Source organism: Petromyzon marinus, chromosome 45 (assembly GCF_048934315.1).
Source record: "Petromyzon marinus isolate PM22_M1 ecotype Great Lakes invasive population chromosome 45, UKy_Petmar_22M1.pri1.0, whole genome shotgun sequence".
Taxonomy (NCBI): Eukaryota; Metazoa; Chordata; class Hyperoartia; order Petromyzontiformes; family Petromyzontidae; genus Petromyzon; species Petromyzon marinus.
Genome location: NC_133711.1, coordinates 10,036,487 through 10,053,752, shown reverse-complemented (window position 1 = coordinate 10,053,752; position 17,266 = coordinate 10,036,487). Strand labels below are relative to the sequence as shown.

General features: G+C 47.3%; 1 protein-coding gene across 1 annotated transcript; it reads left to right on the top strand.

The window, feature by feature from the left end:
- The first annotated feature begins 11 nt into the window (after positions 1–11).
- Positions 12–13,862, top strand: OGFOD1 (2-oxoglutarate and iron dependent oxygenase domain containing 1). Its single transcript, XM_032971193.2, has 14 exons — positions 12–450; positions 1,476–1,627; positions 2,560–2,606; positions 3,879–3,979; positions 4,544–4,660; positions 5,980–6,071; positions 6,515–6,643; positions 7,465–7,578; positions 8,278–8,357; positions 8,546–8,739; positions 9,148–9,432; positions 10,849–10,983; positions 11,460–11,518; positions 12,249–13,862. The coding sequence occupies exons 1-14, from the start codon at positions 12–14 to the stop codon at positions 12,426–12,428; spliced, it is 2,124 nt and encodes a 707-aa protein (XP_032827084.2). The 3' UTR covers positions 12,429–13,862.
- Positions 13,863–17,266: the final 3,404 nt, after the last annotated feature.

Genomic DNA, 17,266 nt, shown 5'->3' with positions numbered 1-17,266 from the left:
CCCTGAGCAAAATGGCGAGGGGGTTCAGTGTCCACACATACACACACGGGGCGCCTTCCCTGAGCAAGATGGCGAGGGGGTTCAGTGTCCACACACGGGGCGCCTTCCCTGAGCAAGATGGCGGCGCGGCGCCTCCACGAGGAACGTCGCCTTCCTCTTGCCCCTCCGTGGTGGTCATCACCCGCCACGCACGTGCGGCGCGGCGCGAGAACTCGGCGATGAGTGCCAAGCGGCCGGCGGGCGGCGACTTACGAGAGCCAGAGGCGACCACCACCACCGCCGCCGCGAACAACAATGACAACGCCAAGAGGAGGAAGGAGAAGGAGGCGGGAGACGATGAGAGGGAGGAGGCGAGAAGCGAGATGGCCTCGCTGAGCGAGAGGATACTGAGCTCCGCGGTGCGGAGCCGGGCGAGCGCGGCGTGGAGAGATGGGGCGCCTCTTGCCGAAGGTGAGCGAGCGAGAGAGGGGGAGCTCGGTGCTCCCATCGTACTCCCCCCATCTGTTGGGGGTGCCACGATACACAGGGCAAACTGGACGTGGTTATTCTCCTCACACCTCCCGTCCCCCCCCTGCACCACCCACCACCCCAATAACACATCGCTGAGGGTGGCCTGTGGTGAAGAAGGCATTTTGGTTTCACGAGTACCGTAGTTTAAACACGTCCAGTGCATTCCAAGTTCTAAAGAGTCGCTCAGGTGGAGGATTGAGGACGCTGTGGGGGCCTCGTTCAGCACGAGAGAAGTTGCCGGCTCAAGGGGAACCTGTACTGGAGGAATCCGATGAGCTATAAAGCGTTTTTTTGTTTTACAGATGTCCAGTACCAAGCCGCTTGTTCCTTCATTAAATAACTGCTTGTTGTGTTCCAGTTTGTTCTTTCATCCGCATGTCCGATTATATATCATTATCACGGTGTTTCTACGTACGGTGCGAAATCAGTTTTAACATAAATAGAGAAGACAGCAGGGTTGAATGTTATAGTCGTCCACAATTCTGGTGTTGATTGAGCTTGAGACAACGTGTGCACCTGTTTTGTTATCTGACGATTATCTAAACCGGTCCTGGGCCTCCCCTAGGTCGACTCGGCCTCAAACGAGTACCTGGTGCCGTGTGTACTCAGCGTTGATGATGTGTAAACATCGCCACGAGGGAGACAAAGGCGACCCCAGGCCGGCCTTCATTAGATGCTGCTCCAGTCAACCCCTTATCAGTGCCTACCTTATTTCAGACCAATTCCGACCACCTTATTGGTCATCCTGTGCACTTATAAATCCCAACGTTCATCCAACAAAGTCCTATCACGAGGGATACACACAAACAAATAGATACAAAAATATGTTTTTTTTTTGCCCGTACTGAAACTGTACAAGAATACGGGTAAACCGTATGTGTTGACACGGTATGCGAACAGCAACTTGCTCCAACAGCCAGCCTGTACGGGTGTGGGGATCTTTGTGTGTGTGTGTGTTACCCCAGAGATGGGGCTGGAGGTGTGCCCCGGCCCGTTCCCGCACACCGTGATCCCCAACTTCTTGCAAGACGAGGGCGGCTTCCTGGGGCGACTCCAGCGAGAGCTTCTCGCCCTCGACTTCCATCATAAGTCCAACGACCTCTACAAGTTCCAGCAGGTGGTCCTCAATCACCGCAATGTTGTCGGCTCAAGGGATTTGGCTACTTGTACAGTAAAACCTTGGATTGCGAGTAACATGGTCTGCGAGTGTTTTGCAAGACGAGCAAAATTTTTGAATAAATATTAATTTGATAAATGAGCGCGGTCTTGCAATACGAGTAGTACGTATATACGCTTTGTCTGCCGAGTGTCACGTGATCACAACTGATATACGAGTGCTTTGGATTACAAACACGTTTCCGGAACGAATTATGCTCCTCGCAATCCAAGGTTTTACTATGCTTTGTTCCGTGCCCCGATAGCACATCTTTTGCTTGAAATCCCCTCCATCCTGTCTAATCTTGGAGCTTACTTAATATCTGTGTGCCATGCCCGCTTCCTTCAAGTCATACAGCAGCATATGTATCTGCCTCTTGGCCTCTTTCTTTCCAGAACCTCATCGGTCTATTACTTTTGACAATGTGCCCAATCCACATCGTTTGTCTTTTCTGGATTGTTCTAATTTCTCTTCTCTCCTTCTGAACCTGCTCCGGAACTTCCACATTTTGCTTTCTCTCCATCTGATATTTTCCAATATGATGTGATTGCTCACATGTGAAGATTTTTAAATATTTGTATTTATATATATAACAAAAAAATTCCGCACGCAACATTACAGTTCTTTGTAGGTTCTTCACGAGTTTCTTCGTGAACTCTCTGCCCATTCATCTTGTTTGCTGCATTCTTCTCTTGCTGAACGCTGCTTTTCCCACGGCAAACTCGCTCACCTCTTGAACATCTATAAACATTCGTTAAAGGCGAGCAAAAAAGTGAAAGGTGTGACGGTATGGGGAGCCCTTCATCCAGCAGCTAATTGATCATAGCTGATAATTAATCTTTATATCTCTAGCATTGATGACGATGACCTTGCTGTGTGTTTCTTTCACACAGTCGGATGACTTGAAGGAGAGGCAAGAGCCATGCATCTCTGCACTAAGGTTTGTGTCTTTGCATTACTCATTCAGGGGAATAGTGTTGGATCCATAATTAACAGCTCAGCAAATCACGGCAATCCCTTAAATATATGCACAACTCAAATTATACACTTCGAGCAGTAATACATTCCTTTGTCAAACAGTCATCATCAGTTATAATTTATTCTGTGCCTCGCATGCAGTAGATCTTGAGGCATCAATCCACTGCTGGAGGAAAGTGTTCTCATGCTACGTGGGTCATGGGGTTATCTCCATATATATAAAATGCAAAGTTGTGATTATGTGTGTCTGTTCAAAATGTTTAGCGTACTTCCCGACATGCAACAAACTTGAAATTTGCCATGTGGGTACTTTCCAGACTGTACACTATGCAAAAATGATAAAAATACACTTTTGCTTTTTTTTGCATGGTAAGTGAGCTGTGACGTCAAATCTGTCACGTGACCTGCACATGTGGAAGCGTAACGCATTGTAGTGTAGTGGTTAGCGCGCCACGCTACGAACCCGGCGACCCGAGTTCGATTCCCGCTCACGGCCACCACCGGTGACGATTATTTTTACCGGTCCTGGGCCTCCCCTAGGTCGACTAAGCATTAAACGAGTAACTGCTCTGCTGTGTGAACATCGCCACTGGGGGGACAAAGGCGGCCGGGCGTGGTGCTGGCCACCCACCCCCTCGTGTGCCGTGCCGGCCTTCATAGGTGCTCGCTAACAGCACTTGCCCCCTACAGTCTCACAGGCTACACGGGGGATCTTTGTCTCTATCCTGTGTGTGTGGAGGGGGCAGCGACTGCATCGTGATTCACGCGCTGCGCTATGAACCCGGCCACCCGAGTTCGATTCCCACTCATGGCCACCACCGGTGACGATTATTTGAACTGGTCCTGGACCTCCCCTAGGTCGACTTAGCCTCAAACGCGTAACTGGTGTGGTGTGTGAACATCGCCATTGGGGAGACAAAGACGGCCGGGCGTGGTGAATCCCCAAGTCCCGGGCGAAGCCGGGTATTTAAGCTAGTTAGATCATACTTTAAGATAGTGCAGGTGGGTGAAGGCGGGTAGCTTAGAAGTACACGTGCACTGCCCTCTGCTACCGACAATGTAGCCCCTTAAGCATTGAAAATGCCAGCGGACAACAAAATCACTGCGCAGTTACCATTCTCGCTCAGCGATTAAATACCTTGGGAAACTTTTTAGTGGTAACACGGCGATCAGCTGATTGACCGGGTGCTTTGGGTTTGTAATGTTGCTCCTGCTGGTGGTGCGGCAACCCCAGGACGGTGCTCTACCAGGATTTCCGCGCATGGCTGTCGGAAGTTCTCGCTGTGGAGCTTGAGGACACTGTGGACATGTTTTGTGCCAAGTATGACTACACAGGTGAGCGGCGAGACAGTGTGTATGTATGTTGAACTTCTTTTGCACGTACGTAGCCAACAGTACTAATTGGAGGTGCGGGGGAAGGACAACAAGAGACTGAGAGAGAGCACGCAGAAGAAGAACACAGTCTTTGTAGATATTGCACACTTGTGCTTAGCAGCAAGAAAGGTCTTGGTTTGATTCCCGACTCGGACGCCTTTCTGTGTGGAGATCTCCACCTATTCTGGATGGGCTTCTTCTAACTTCTCTGGTTTCCTCTCATCAATAAAAAAAGCATAAAACGTAACTAGTAATGGCCAAACATCGCAATGCGAACATGTATTCCTGAAAATGGCATCATTAGGATTCTACATAGGAACATAGTCTCCCACTTGGCTAGGCTGCAGCAGTGAAGTTTAATGGTTGAAATGAGATGTGATGTAAGGTGCTTTGAGTTGCTGTGGCATTTAAGCACCCCATCCATACAAATAATAAAATCCTGATGGTATAAAGTCTTTTGTGGGAAGTGCACGATTTTCTGGCATGTTGTAACGTCCGCTACCGCCGTGTGGCCGCGTTCCGTAGACGTGCTGCTGTGTCACGACGACGAGCTGGAGGGCCGACGTGTTGCCTACATCCTCTACCTGGTGCCGGACTGGAGCGAGGAGGACGGTGGTGCCCTGCAGCTCTTCGGTGTAGATGGTGAGGCCCGTCCCAAGTGCCCCTGTGCCACATGGCCCATTGGGGCCCCCGCCAAAAAAATATATACAGTAAATGTAATGAATGCTTCACAAATTCTCAGCGATGGCTGATGTAACATTGTATTAACCTGTGTAAGATTTCGCAAATATTTTTTGAGGGAAACGATTTATTAATTTTTCTAACGCAATAGCAATGCCATTATTTACCCAGGAAAGTCTTGCCGAGTCTCACGGCTTTTTTCAGGGGAATTCTGTGTTAGGATGTTGGTAAATTCCACTAAAGAGTGTTTTGCGTTGTTGTCAGATGATGCTCTCAGTCCAGTCAGCCCTCTACCATGCATTATAAAACCGGTTACATTTTATTTGGTTCTGCACCTAATGTGAATCATTTTGAGCAGTGATTAAACATTTTGGGTTTGACTGTCAAGCAACAAACACTGCTCTCGGTGACTGTGGGTGTTTGGTAAAATGCTGCCCCCTACTGTGTGGATCAAGTATCGCCTGATGATAAATTATAAGAAAATCAATTCGTGGCTGTAAATCTGAAACTGATGAACCTGTGACTCGAGGCCGACCGAAATTCGGTTTCGGTATCGGTGCCGAAAGTTGTCAAATGGCCTCTTTCGGCATCGTTTCGGTTTCGGCCGAAAGTAAATTTTTTACTTTCGGCCTGGTTTCGTTTTCGGCCGAAACCAGAAATTCAGTTTCAGTCGGCCTCAAAACTACACGCACGCGTATGCGACTCCGGGCGCACGCACAGCACACAGACGCGCGCACGCACAGCACACTGAGCAGATTATAGTAGCGTGCTGATGCCAACAGTGTGCATACACGCACGCGCACACTCACTCACTTGCTCATCCGCCCACCAGTCACACACACACACACCAACCCACCCACCCCTCCAATGATCCGACTCAACCCTCCCACCACCCCATCCCACCCCACCTCCTCCTCCTCCACATGGGTTCCACACAGCAGGAGGGGGCTTGGGTGTGCGAGAGTCTGTGACGCGTCTAGAGGCCGACCGAAAGTCGGTTTCGGTTTCGGCGCCGAAAGTTGGCAATTGGCCTCTTTCGGCATAGTTTCTGTTTCTGCCGAAGCCAAAAAGTTAACTTTCGGTTTACTTTCGATTTCGGCCGAAAGTAAATTTTTAACTTTCGGTTTTGGCCGAAACCAGAAATTCAGTTTCGGTCGGCCTCTACCTGTGACTGTGCTAGGGGATATATAGGGTCCTGGATCCTTCCTAAATGGTAAACAAGCAACTGGTACTCGGACGTCATGACTGAGTGCTGCTGCCTTGACTGTCTTGTGCGACAGAAAACATTAATCCGCTCAGTGTGGTCAAGTCACTGGTACCAGCTTGGAACACGCTGGTTTTCTTTGAAGTGTCGCCCATGTCTTACCACCAGGTGAGGTTGGGATGGCGGGCCTTTGCAACCATAACCACAAACACTCCCACTCATACCCAGTGGTGCTGAACTTCTAATTAGTTTGACAATTGAGTTGAACTTTTTTAGGAACTGCATTGCTAAATAAGTCTTAATAAGATAAAGGCATGTTTTTTGTATTGGCAAAAGATTGTTGTTGACTAAATGTAACTAATTTCGTTCAAAATGAAGACTGATCTAAAGTTGTATACACATGTGAACCGCTTGTACGCGAGCATGTACAGCCACATTTGTCAATCCGCTGCTGGATGAGAATCTGCCCACGCCATGCGGATTGTGGGTGGGGGGGGGTGCTGTTTGACCGTACTCGACATGCCAGCCTGCGTTTCCCACTGCGCCCACCGCCACCCTCCTATCAAAGTCACCGTGCCGCACTCTCCCTTTTCCCTCGCTGCCGCCTGCAGGTGTCTGAGGTGCTCTCACAGAGCAAGCGCCGTCTGTCAGTGGGCGGGTGGTTCCACGGCCCAGGCTTGCCTCGCCTCAAGCGCTCGCTGCACATTCCGCTCGCTCTCACGCCGCACCACCCTTGCGACGTAAGGGCGGCTTGCCGCTGCACATGACGGCGGCGGTGGAATGATTATTCTTGGTTAGAAACAAGTTTTGCTGGCTGGCTGGCTTTCACGGCCAGAGAGAGGGACAGACGGACACTACACGTCCAAAGGACGTGCGGGTTGCTCATTAATAAAGAAAGTGAAGTTATTATAAAGAAAATACCCTGATGTTTAAATAAATAAATTTCACACATTTGGTATTTGCGGCATTTTTGCAATGTTATAGCGCAACAACTATCACACATGGGTGCTATTTTTCACAGATGGGTATAGTCTGCCAGGAGAAGGGGGCAGTGCTGCAATGTGGGTTTCGCCCAATAAAATATATTGGACGAAATTTTCAAACTTGGCAAATTTGGACCATGACACTCATACATGGCCTTCTCCTTTTCGAATGACATAACAGGATCTTAAGTTTCATTGTGCAGAAGATGGCTGGTATTTTAGGGTCAAGACACCCATAGCAATAATCAGGGTGGTACTGGCCTCAGAACAACATTTCGATGGAGCGTTGAGCTTGGGTCATGTGCAAGAATGGATGTGGGGGCATTTCAAGACCATGAGGGACAGAAATGACATGGTCAGGCCTGTTGTCCTCCCCTCATCCTGGTGATCATCTCTCGCTCAAGTGTGTATTCCCCCTGCTATGTACGGCAATTAAAGATGCGGTCGCATTTACACTTTTTATTAACCACATTTTATTGTTACTGATGTAACAAACATGCTCGTTCTTCTGCTGGATCACTGAAGGTGGATATGTGCTGACGGCCAGTGCTTTGGTGGTGGGCCGGTGCTTGTTACAGGAGGAGGTGCTGCTGGAGTGGGTGAACCCGCTGTACCTAACCAAGGAGACGCAGATCTCCATCCAGGACCAGTTCCAGCGCGAGTCCGAGATCCAGCTCAAGGGCTTCCTGCGGGTAACCGCCCCAGAGTCGGTTCACGGCGCGTCCACGCACGGCAGCTCGAGGGGTCAAACGCGCCAACTCCCCAAGTGCTGAGTGATGCAAACTGGTGTGCTTAGATGACAGTGTGGGGTTCGGAGCCAGTTGACCTCGTTTCAACAGTCGAACACGATTCATTACGCTTAAACGTTCTTTACTGTCGAAGTGAAATTGAAGGGTACGTTGAAGGGGATGACGTGGCGGCGCAGTGGTGAGTCATGATGTGTCGAATAATAGCCATTTTTCTGGTTCACAATGCATGCATTGCATCGCTTGAGTCGGAGTTCATGTCCGTGTTCTTATATAAAACGGATTGATGTGAGCGCTCCGCCCACCAGAAGCTGCTGAAGTCATCTCCATGCAAAACTTAATAGTCTCAAAATCAAATGTCGACACTGAATAGCAAGACAATTCATTAAAACTTAAAGCGAGTGAACGGTTGCACCTATCATGCGTACAGGAAGGATTTCCAAATATTTTAGACTTCTGACCTGTGGCTTTACAACGCTCTTCTGAAAAATAATTCATGATAATTTGAAAGGCTCTAGTTGTGTAAATTGCGAGACAGTGTGTGAAAATCGTTTTTTAAATTAGGTATTAGCGTTAACAGCAAAAAATTTTTTGGGGAGGACAGCAACGGGGGTTAAAAGTTCTTGGTGTTTCCCTGTTGCTTAGGAAGAGAAGTTCCAGGCTTTGTGTGATGCGGTGAGAGAGTCTACGATCGAGTGGGAGAGGCGAGGGCCACCGCACTACAGGTCCGCGCAGTCCGCACGCCCAACGCTCTACAAGCCAGTGGGGCCATTTCATAAAACCACCAAAGTGAACTTGTTCCCTTCACCGCTATCGCAACCAAATTTAATTCGGGGGATACTTTGAACCATCGCCCTAAAGCCCCAGGGAGTTGACTCGTTTGTTATTCGTTTGTGGGGGCTATGTGACGCAGGAGCTACGACGCAGCGGCCGAACGCTTGCTGCCGTCGCCGGTGTGCGAGTGTCTGAAGCTGCTGCGCTCCGAGGTGCTCTTCATGCTGCTCGCGAACTTCACGGGGCTTAAACTGCACTTCCTGGCGTTGGGGGCCTCTGGCTCCGAGAGCGATGACTCGGAGTTCCAGGAGGATGGCGAGTCGGGGGGAGAAGGTGAAATGAAGGATGATGAGGCGTGGTGTGGCCTCGGGGGGGGAGACCGAGACGGAGGGACTGGAGAGTTTAAACGCAGGGTGGTGTCGTAGTGTAGTCACTGCATTGTATTTTAATTATCCAATTCCCATGAACTACAGAACTTGATTATGTACTCGAGTTGCCCTCCGCCCCACCCCCCCCCCCCCAGAATTCAGGCCAAGCAGAACAATTCTAGGAATTAACTGCGCAACTAACTGAGACACTTCAAGTGATTCCGAAAAACATCAATTCCAGTGGTCTATCAAGTTTCTTTGCCATGTTACAGTGCATCCAGGGTATGGTCGTACAACTCTACGTACTCTCTCGCTGAAATTCCCCTCTAATGCCCTTGCCTGCAGTCATCATCGCTCCTTTGTCCCTCGCCAGGCAACAATGAGCACCAAAACAGGCAAAGAGAGGGGGGCTCGAAGAGGGTGAAGAAGAGCTCTGCCAAGGGAGACGGCGACGAGAGCGAGGGAGGGAGCGAAGATGAGCTCGGTGTCGCTGGAGATGACGGTGGTGATGCAGAGAGGACGGCGGGCGGGTCCCCGGCCTCCAGTGGAGCGACGGCGTCACGGGAGGGAGGTGCCGGGGTGGAGCCCTCGGCAGGGCCCTCAGTGGGGTCCTCGGTGGGGCCCGCTGTGAGGCCCTCGTTGTGTTCAGCGGACAAAGGTGAAGAGACGTCGCGAGCATCTCGCTGGCGTAACTGCGGTTGCCATGCATTCGGGGTTTCCGTTGGACGAGCAGGAGAAGTAACTTACTGGAATCCAAAGTGTGGTGTTTGATACGGTAGAAGCCCTCTCAACGACCACCACTGTTAAGGATGAATCGCTTAGCGACGGGCCTCCATACATCCCAATGTGTTCGCTTACTTACCATTCCCCTGTTAACAACGGGCTGTTGTAGGTACAGTAAATATGAATGAATGAATGCATTCATTAACCATGTTTCTTTTAATATTGTGTTTATAATGTTGTTGGTATCTTTATGTCTTCATATCCATTGTTTAAATATTATAAAGTACGTTTTTTTGGTGAAAAATGGTAACTTTCGATGCTATCGGAACGAATTAAGCCTTTAACGTGTATTTCCTATACTCGCTTAACAACCGGTTTCATGGAACCAATTTCTGTCATTAAGAGGACTTCTACTGTACAAGTTGAATCGCTGCTGCTTCAGGTTTTTTTTGCGGTTGCTCTGTATCGCTGTACTAGATCTGTTTTCACGTTGTCTCTCGTGTTTTGTTTGACACGATTTCTGGATCATAACAAACTCCCGGAATGTGGGGGCGAAATGTCGGACATCAAACATCGCAGAGGGTGGTACAAGTCGAAAACGCATCAAAGAGACACGTTGAATCGCCTAGAATTTAGCAATGTGGCGTTGTTTCTCTTTAACAGCCAGACTGACATCGTCTTCTCTCTGTTCTTCATGCATTTATTTCACAAAATATGGCGGAGATAAGCTATGTTTATCGATCTGGCGATTTTTACCAATAAATCTGATTTAATTATTAAATAAACAGTACTTGCTTGAACATAAAGTTTAACTCGTAACCTGGCAACTTAAGTCGCTCAAACCTGGTTCTGTGAATGTCTTTACAAAGAGTCAGTTGTTTTGGACATTCCACCACGATCAAATGTTGCACGCAATTTGGCCCTGACCTTAGAGAATCGCTCACATTCCATTTGGCTAACTCCTGGTCATCGGCGGAGGAATTTGTTAAATCTATAAATGTTCAGTCAGGTGGTGGATTGCATATACACAATCTTACCTACTCTGTCGTCTAGATAGCTTCCTTGTTGGGTAGATGTTATCATCACAGGTCGATGTAGTCACAAGTGTGTGAACTCTCCTACCCCCGTGCCATTTCTTACAGGCTGTGCATGTTGCCTTGTCTGTTTGGATGTAGCGATTGAATTTAATAATAATGTGGGAATAAACAGGGAGAAACTGGGAGTACCTGGAGAAAACTTGCGCACATACAGTAAATCCTTAAAAGTCGCGGGTTTTATAATCGTGCCTTCAAAACACTGGATTGCAGAGGCTTAGGTGCGGTGAAGTTACCCTTCTCCTTCTGCTCTGCAGGGGGCAATGACGCAGTGCCCCGGTGCTACGGGGAGCTGAGACGCTGGCGCCACGGCTCCTACACTCTCATCCACGACCGCGACGCCCGGCACGCTCGCTACGCCCTTGACCTGCTGCTCTACTGCGGCTGTAGCGGTACGACGCTTGACCCACGACGCTGAACGTGGCTAATCGCGAGTGTGTTGCCGTGACATGACGACGCTGCGCAGCGGCACATCGTACATTATATATAAGGGTCCGTGGGGACGCTGCCGTGGTGTGATGGTTATCACGCTGGACTTGCCATCCAGAGGGTCGCGGCTTCGATTAACTAACCGTGGCACTTGAAACAATGGGCGAGTTCCTGAAATCTCCCTGCTGCAGCCTCTGTCCAACCATGTCGAGTGAACTGCAGTGAAGTGCATTTGAGGAACAACTGTCAAGTGATCTTGAAAAACAATGAAATACAATTGTGAAGTAGAGCTGTGAAAATCGACTTCGCGGCAACTGCAGGTCGTGCGCCTCAGTCGCTTGTGCTTTACCGTGTTGGTTTTTCGTAGGCGTGTGCGTGTGCGCGTTTCTTTGCTTGTTGAGTGGTGACTGTACAAAAAAGTGTGTTGCTGTGTTCACAGACTGGGATTCGGACTGGGGAGGTTTCACGTCGTACGTAGCGAAAGACGAGGACGAGGAAGTGAGTTGCACGCGGAATGTTTTGGTGTCAGAATGAACGCAGGTTACCCGGGCTTCATGAAAACCTGACCAGTGTTTCACTGTTAATAGTGAAGTAATGTTCACTGCTTGGGCTGCTTATTTCCAAACACTGCCTTCAGGCGTGATACTAAGTTACACATGTAGAATGTGAATACAAAAATACACGAGCACAATGTACAGAGCAAATGAAACGTGAACATACATGGAAAAGCTAACATTAAAATGAATTCAGCAGAAAAAAGATAAAATAACAAAATTGTCCGCACTCCACAGGTATGAAGGATCAATGTTTCCTTTGTGTGCGTGTTGGGTTAGTGTGTGTTACTGGGAGCACACTTGCGTTGGTGAAGTGTGTTAGCTACTTTGTGTTACTGTGAGCATATATGTGTTTTGGGCTAGTGTTATTGTAAGTACGTGTTTGTTGGGGTAGTGCATGTTGGGATAATGTGTGTTGAGGTACTCTGTTACTTGGGTTGTGTGTGTCCTGGGATATAGTGTGGTATTGTGTATATGCGTGTTGGGGTGGTGTGCGTTTTGGTAGTGTGTGTCACTGAGCGTGCGTGTGTTAGGGTGGAGTGTGTTATTGTGTGCGTGTTGGGATAGTGCGTGGTTAGTGTGGGTAGCGTGTGTGTGTGCTGGGGTACAGTGTTACCGTATGAGTGTTGGCGTGGCATGTGTTCACCGCGCGTGCGTGTGTCTTGTGTGAGCAGCTCCTGGCTGTGTTCCCGGAGAACAACTGCCTGGCGCTGGTGTACCGGGACCGTGACACCCTCAAGTTCGTGAAGCACGTCAACCACCGCAGCGTGGGCAGCGCCGCTGTGGCCAACGGCGGTGGCGACGACGATGACACCGCCTTCTATGACTTCTCCTTCGTCTACCATGAGAAATAAAAACAGCCGCTGCCCCGGTGTTCTCTGTATTTCCTGTTAGTGGTGAAAAAATTACTTTTAACAGGTATAAAACGTCAACCAATTTGAATGGTTACATTGTGTTTTTTTAAAAATCTTTTATGGTAACATAAAATTGTTGATGTAGATGAACATATAATACCCCAGGGGTGCGCCAGTACAATGTAAATGGCATCTTTAAATGTAAAACTGGATCTGGTGAGGGGAGGGCTTAATTTCTCACTGAATGTTTTACAGTTCGCTGGCAAGTCTGGAGAAGGCCTAAGGGGTTGGACTAGGCCTAAATTAGGTGGAAATACTTTCTTCGTGTTAACCTGGATGGACCCGGCTGGAATTAAGCCATGGGTGTGGGTTGTTACCTGAACGCACGGCCGAGGTGAAGAAGCTAATGGGAGACCCACACCAACTATGAGTCAAGGTGTTGAGGTGAATAGGAGTGCGTTTGGATGTAATGGAGATAGATTCGTGGACCTGCCCTTGCCAGAGAATTAAAAAAAGAAACGACATTTTTACTCAAGGTTTAGCTTTGCACTTGATCTGCAAAATTGTCGAAAGTGGGATCCATGGCATTCCTCTATACATAGCAAAACGATATGTTACATGAGTATAGCGAGTATTGGCAAGTCGTACATCGAGGTTTCAGGTGAAACTTAACATTTGAGAAGATGCTTCTGATCTCTATCGCCTTCCGTGCCTTGCAATCCATCCACACTTCACGATGTTTAAATTCCATCTTACAGGTATAGGCCTGAGATGATGGAATGCCTGTTTTTTTATACATTTCTGTGTTTATTTTCATCTGAACAAGAATGTTATGAGTCGTTGCTGTGGGATGCCATGGAGTAGAATGTGTGCGAGTGCAGTCTGGAAGCATTCCCAGGACAGAAAGTACAGAAAAAAATACATTTCGATTATAGTCAAACAAATCATACCCACGAGAGGATCATTTGTAAGTCTCTTATTGTGAGTTAATAATTAACGGATAGGATATATCCACTGCTGGATGGGCCTTCCAATGTCAATGCCATAGTTCGTGCTCTTGCGATGTCGTTATCCTTCCCCACACCTCCGATTAGCACTTGGCTATGTACGGTGTGAAAGAATTTCGTTGTTTAGTTCGTTATCCATCCCCACACCTCCGATTAGCACGGTTGGCTATGTACGGTGTGAAAGAATTCCGTTCGTTATCCATCCCCACACCTCCGATTAGCATGGTTGGCTATGTACGGTGTGAAAGAATTTCAACAAATGAGCGGATCTGATTGCTTCGTCTTCACAGTGGGCACCCTATCGGGAATGTCTCCATCGCCTGCCACTGTCGTTGGTTTCAAGCACCGGATGTCATCTCTTATAGCAATGTGTGTCTTGTCCAAGAACCTTGTTACCAACACAGAACATGATTTATCTGTCTTTGAACTGAGTGTGCTTCAATCTGTCCCGAGTTTAATTCCCAACATGCACATCAATGCTCGGTTGCGTGTTTTCAGTTTTTCCTTGTTCCCCCATATGTGGGTGACATGGTGGTACAGTGCTAACACGTGTGCCTCAAAAAGAAGCTCGTGGATTCCATTCCCAACCCGGACGCCTTTCTGTGTAGAGCTTGTTCTCTTGTTCTCTCTGTGTGGAGTTGTATGTTCTCTTGTTCTCTCTGTGTAGAGTTGTATGTTCTCTTGTTCTCTCTGTGTGGAGTTGTGTATTCTCTTGTTCTCTCTGTGTGGAGTTGTATGGTCTCTTGTTCTCTGTGTAGAGTTGTGTATTCTCTTGTTCTCTCGGTGTGGAGTTGTATGTTCTCCCCTTGTTCTCTCTGTGTGGAGTTATGTTCTCTTGTTCTCTCTGTGTGGAGTTGTATGGTCTCTTGTTCTCTGTGTAGAGTTGTATGTTCTCTTGTTCTCTCTGTGTGGAGTTGTATGTTCTCTTGTTCTCTCTGTGTGGAGTTGTATGGTCTCTTGTTCTCTGTGTAGAGTTGTATGTTCTCTTGTTCTCTCTGTGTGGAGTTGTATGTTCTCTTGTTCTGTGTAGAGTTGTGTGTTCTCTTGTTCTCTCTGTGTGGAGTTGTATGCTCTCTTGTTCTCTCTGTGTGGAGTTGTGTTCTCCCATTCTTTCGTGTGGAGTTGTATGTTCTTCCCTTGTTCTCTCTGTGTGGAGTTGTGTATTCTCTTGTTCTCTCTGTGTGGAGTTGTGTATTGTTCTCTCTGTGTGGAGTTGTATGGTCTCTTGTTCTCTCTGTGTGGAGTTGTATGTTCTCTTGTTCTCTCTGTGTGGAGTTGTATGTTCTCTTGTTCTCTCTGTGTGGAGTTGTATGTTCTCGTTCTGTGTGGAGTTGTATGTTCTCGTTCTCTCTGTGTGGAGTTGTATGTTCTCTTGTTCTCTCTGTGTGGAGTTGTATGTTCTCTTGTTCTGTGTGGAGTTGTATGTTCTCTTGTTCTGTGTAGAGTTGTGTGTTCTCTTGTTCTCTCTGTGTGGAGTTGTATGCTGTCTTGTTCTTTCTGTGTAGAGTTGTATGTTCTCCCATTGTTCTTTCTGCGTGGAGTTGTATGTTCTCTTGTTCTCTCTGTGTGGAGTTGTGTTCTATTGTTCTTTCTGTGTGGAGTTGTGTGTTCTATTCTTTCTGTGTGGAGTTGTATGTTCTCCCCTTGTTCTTTCTGTGTGGAGTTGTATGTTCTCTTGTTCTTTCTCTGTGTGGAGTTGTATGTTCTCTTGTTCTTTCTCTGTGCGGAGTTGTGTTCTCCCATTGTTCTTTCTGTGTGGAGTTGTATGTTCTCTTGTTCTTTCTCTGTGTGGAGTTGTGTTCTCCCATTGTTCTTTCTGTGTGGAGTTGTATGTTCTCTTGTTCTTTCTCTGTGTGGAGTTGTATGTTCTCTTGTTCTTTCTCTGTGTGGGGTTGTATGTTCTCTTGTTCTTTCTCTGTGTGGAGTTGTGTTCTCCCATTGTTCTTTCTGTGTGGAGTTGTATGTTCTCCCCTTGTTCTGCATGGAGGGCTTCCGGATTTTTTTTGTTTCCTTCCGGAGCTTAAAAAAAAAACAATGCAACTGGCATTGGCCAAAACATCCCAATGCCGAATTATCTGAAAAGTACTGCATTGAGGTTACACAATGCAAATACTTGGAAAGACCCTCGTGAAAATAGCCTTGAAACTAAGGCTTTCCTGGGTAAACGAGCGTAACAATCATTTGCCAGAGCCCATGTTTCTCATCCATACGTCATAGTTTGCGCCGATTGAAATCTTTCCTCTGTAGGCACATAAGTATGTTGCTTTCCATGATCAAAATCAAATTTTTAGAAAGCACTCCAACCTATTCTCTTTCGCCTCTTTCATCACGTTGACCCTGCTCCCCCTTTAAGTCAATATGGTGTTTAAATTCCACCCTAAAAAAATAGAGGTCTGTCAATGGACCAAATCGGTCATTGATCAGGACAGTCAATGCCGGCTTCGCCGACTCGGCAACGTAATGCCAAGCATGCGTCTCTCCATGCGGCTGCATTTTTGTTTAGCTTGTGTTTCATTTTCTTAGTGTCTTGTTTATGATCCGTATGCCACCGCAGTGATTTAAAAAGCATTCTCGACATATGAAAAATAATGTACAGAACTGTAAAACTCCGGATAAAAAAATTGACAAAAACCATCGGAGAACAGCACAATTTTTTTTAAACATTTGGTGATGCTGCGTTGGCAGTGGTGCACAACCAGAAAAAAAAACCCAACCGCGTTCGAGTAAAATAAATGTATTTTATGTTTAGGGCAATGGTCCTTCATGGAACATGTCAGATAGTGGCAACTAAGAGCTGGGGACTACACTTTACACGGAGGAGTCGGATGCTAAATGTTTTCTGATGAGTTTTTTTTTTACAGTTGGCATATGTATCGTTACCTGGCAGTAGCTATGGACAATCCACTTCAACAGTCCAACAAAAGTCATAGGCGATTTCATAACAAGCAGTGGGGGCCATGGAAACGGCAGAACGGAAGTCGACGAACGAATCACAAATGCAGCCCTAAGCAAGATGGATCCACTGACCTTGATAGGGGCAGAATGGCAAAACTCGTGGAGTAATTCTATGCAGACCTCACTCAAACAAAAAAATAATCGGAAACTCATAAACCCGAGAAAATGTTTCTTTAAGCGGTGTTAATCAGTCTCAATACATTTCCCGTCTTCCCTGGGTGAGAAGCTGTCAGCCTCTGAGTCTCCAATTGCCAGAGGCACGTATTGACAGATAGCTCAATCACCACCGGCCCTTGGCAGCATGATCAATCGAGACATTCGACCCTCTGATTATGCATCCAGTTTTTGTGTGTTTCGGTTCCTTTGTTGTGTTTCATATTGTTCATTGTGTACGATGGCATCAGTATGTTCAAGAGCTATATTGCCCCCAATGTCGTCTACCAGCCACGGCGAGAGGGCTTTCAGGAGAGAGAGAGAGAGTTTGTGTCGTTTCGCTGCGTCTACGTTGAAGAACCGCAGACCACGGTCCATGTGTTTCAAGCTTTCCTTTTTATACCTTTCTCAGTTTCATCTGTGTGCTTTATTACAACACCTTGAATTTTTTAAAAACTAATTGTTTAATTCTTGTCCTTTCAAATAACTTTGGTTATTCAATACATTTCCACCGCTGCCTTTTACATTTTAGTGCCGTCTGCACATAGAATTACGTTTAATTTATTTTCTTTGTTATATTTTTCGCTGATAGACAGTTTAATAGCAGCAGGATCTTTTTGCCCAAGCCTGCCATTTGCTGTGGCGATGTATTGTTTGAGTGGGTTTAACAGCTTTGGGATGAGCGGCGGCACAGTGGTTAGCGCGTTGCACTCTAAACCATTG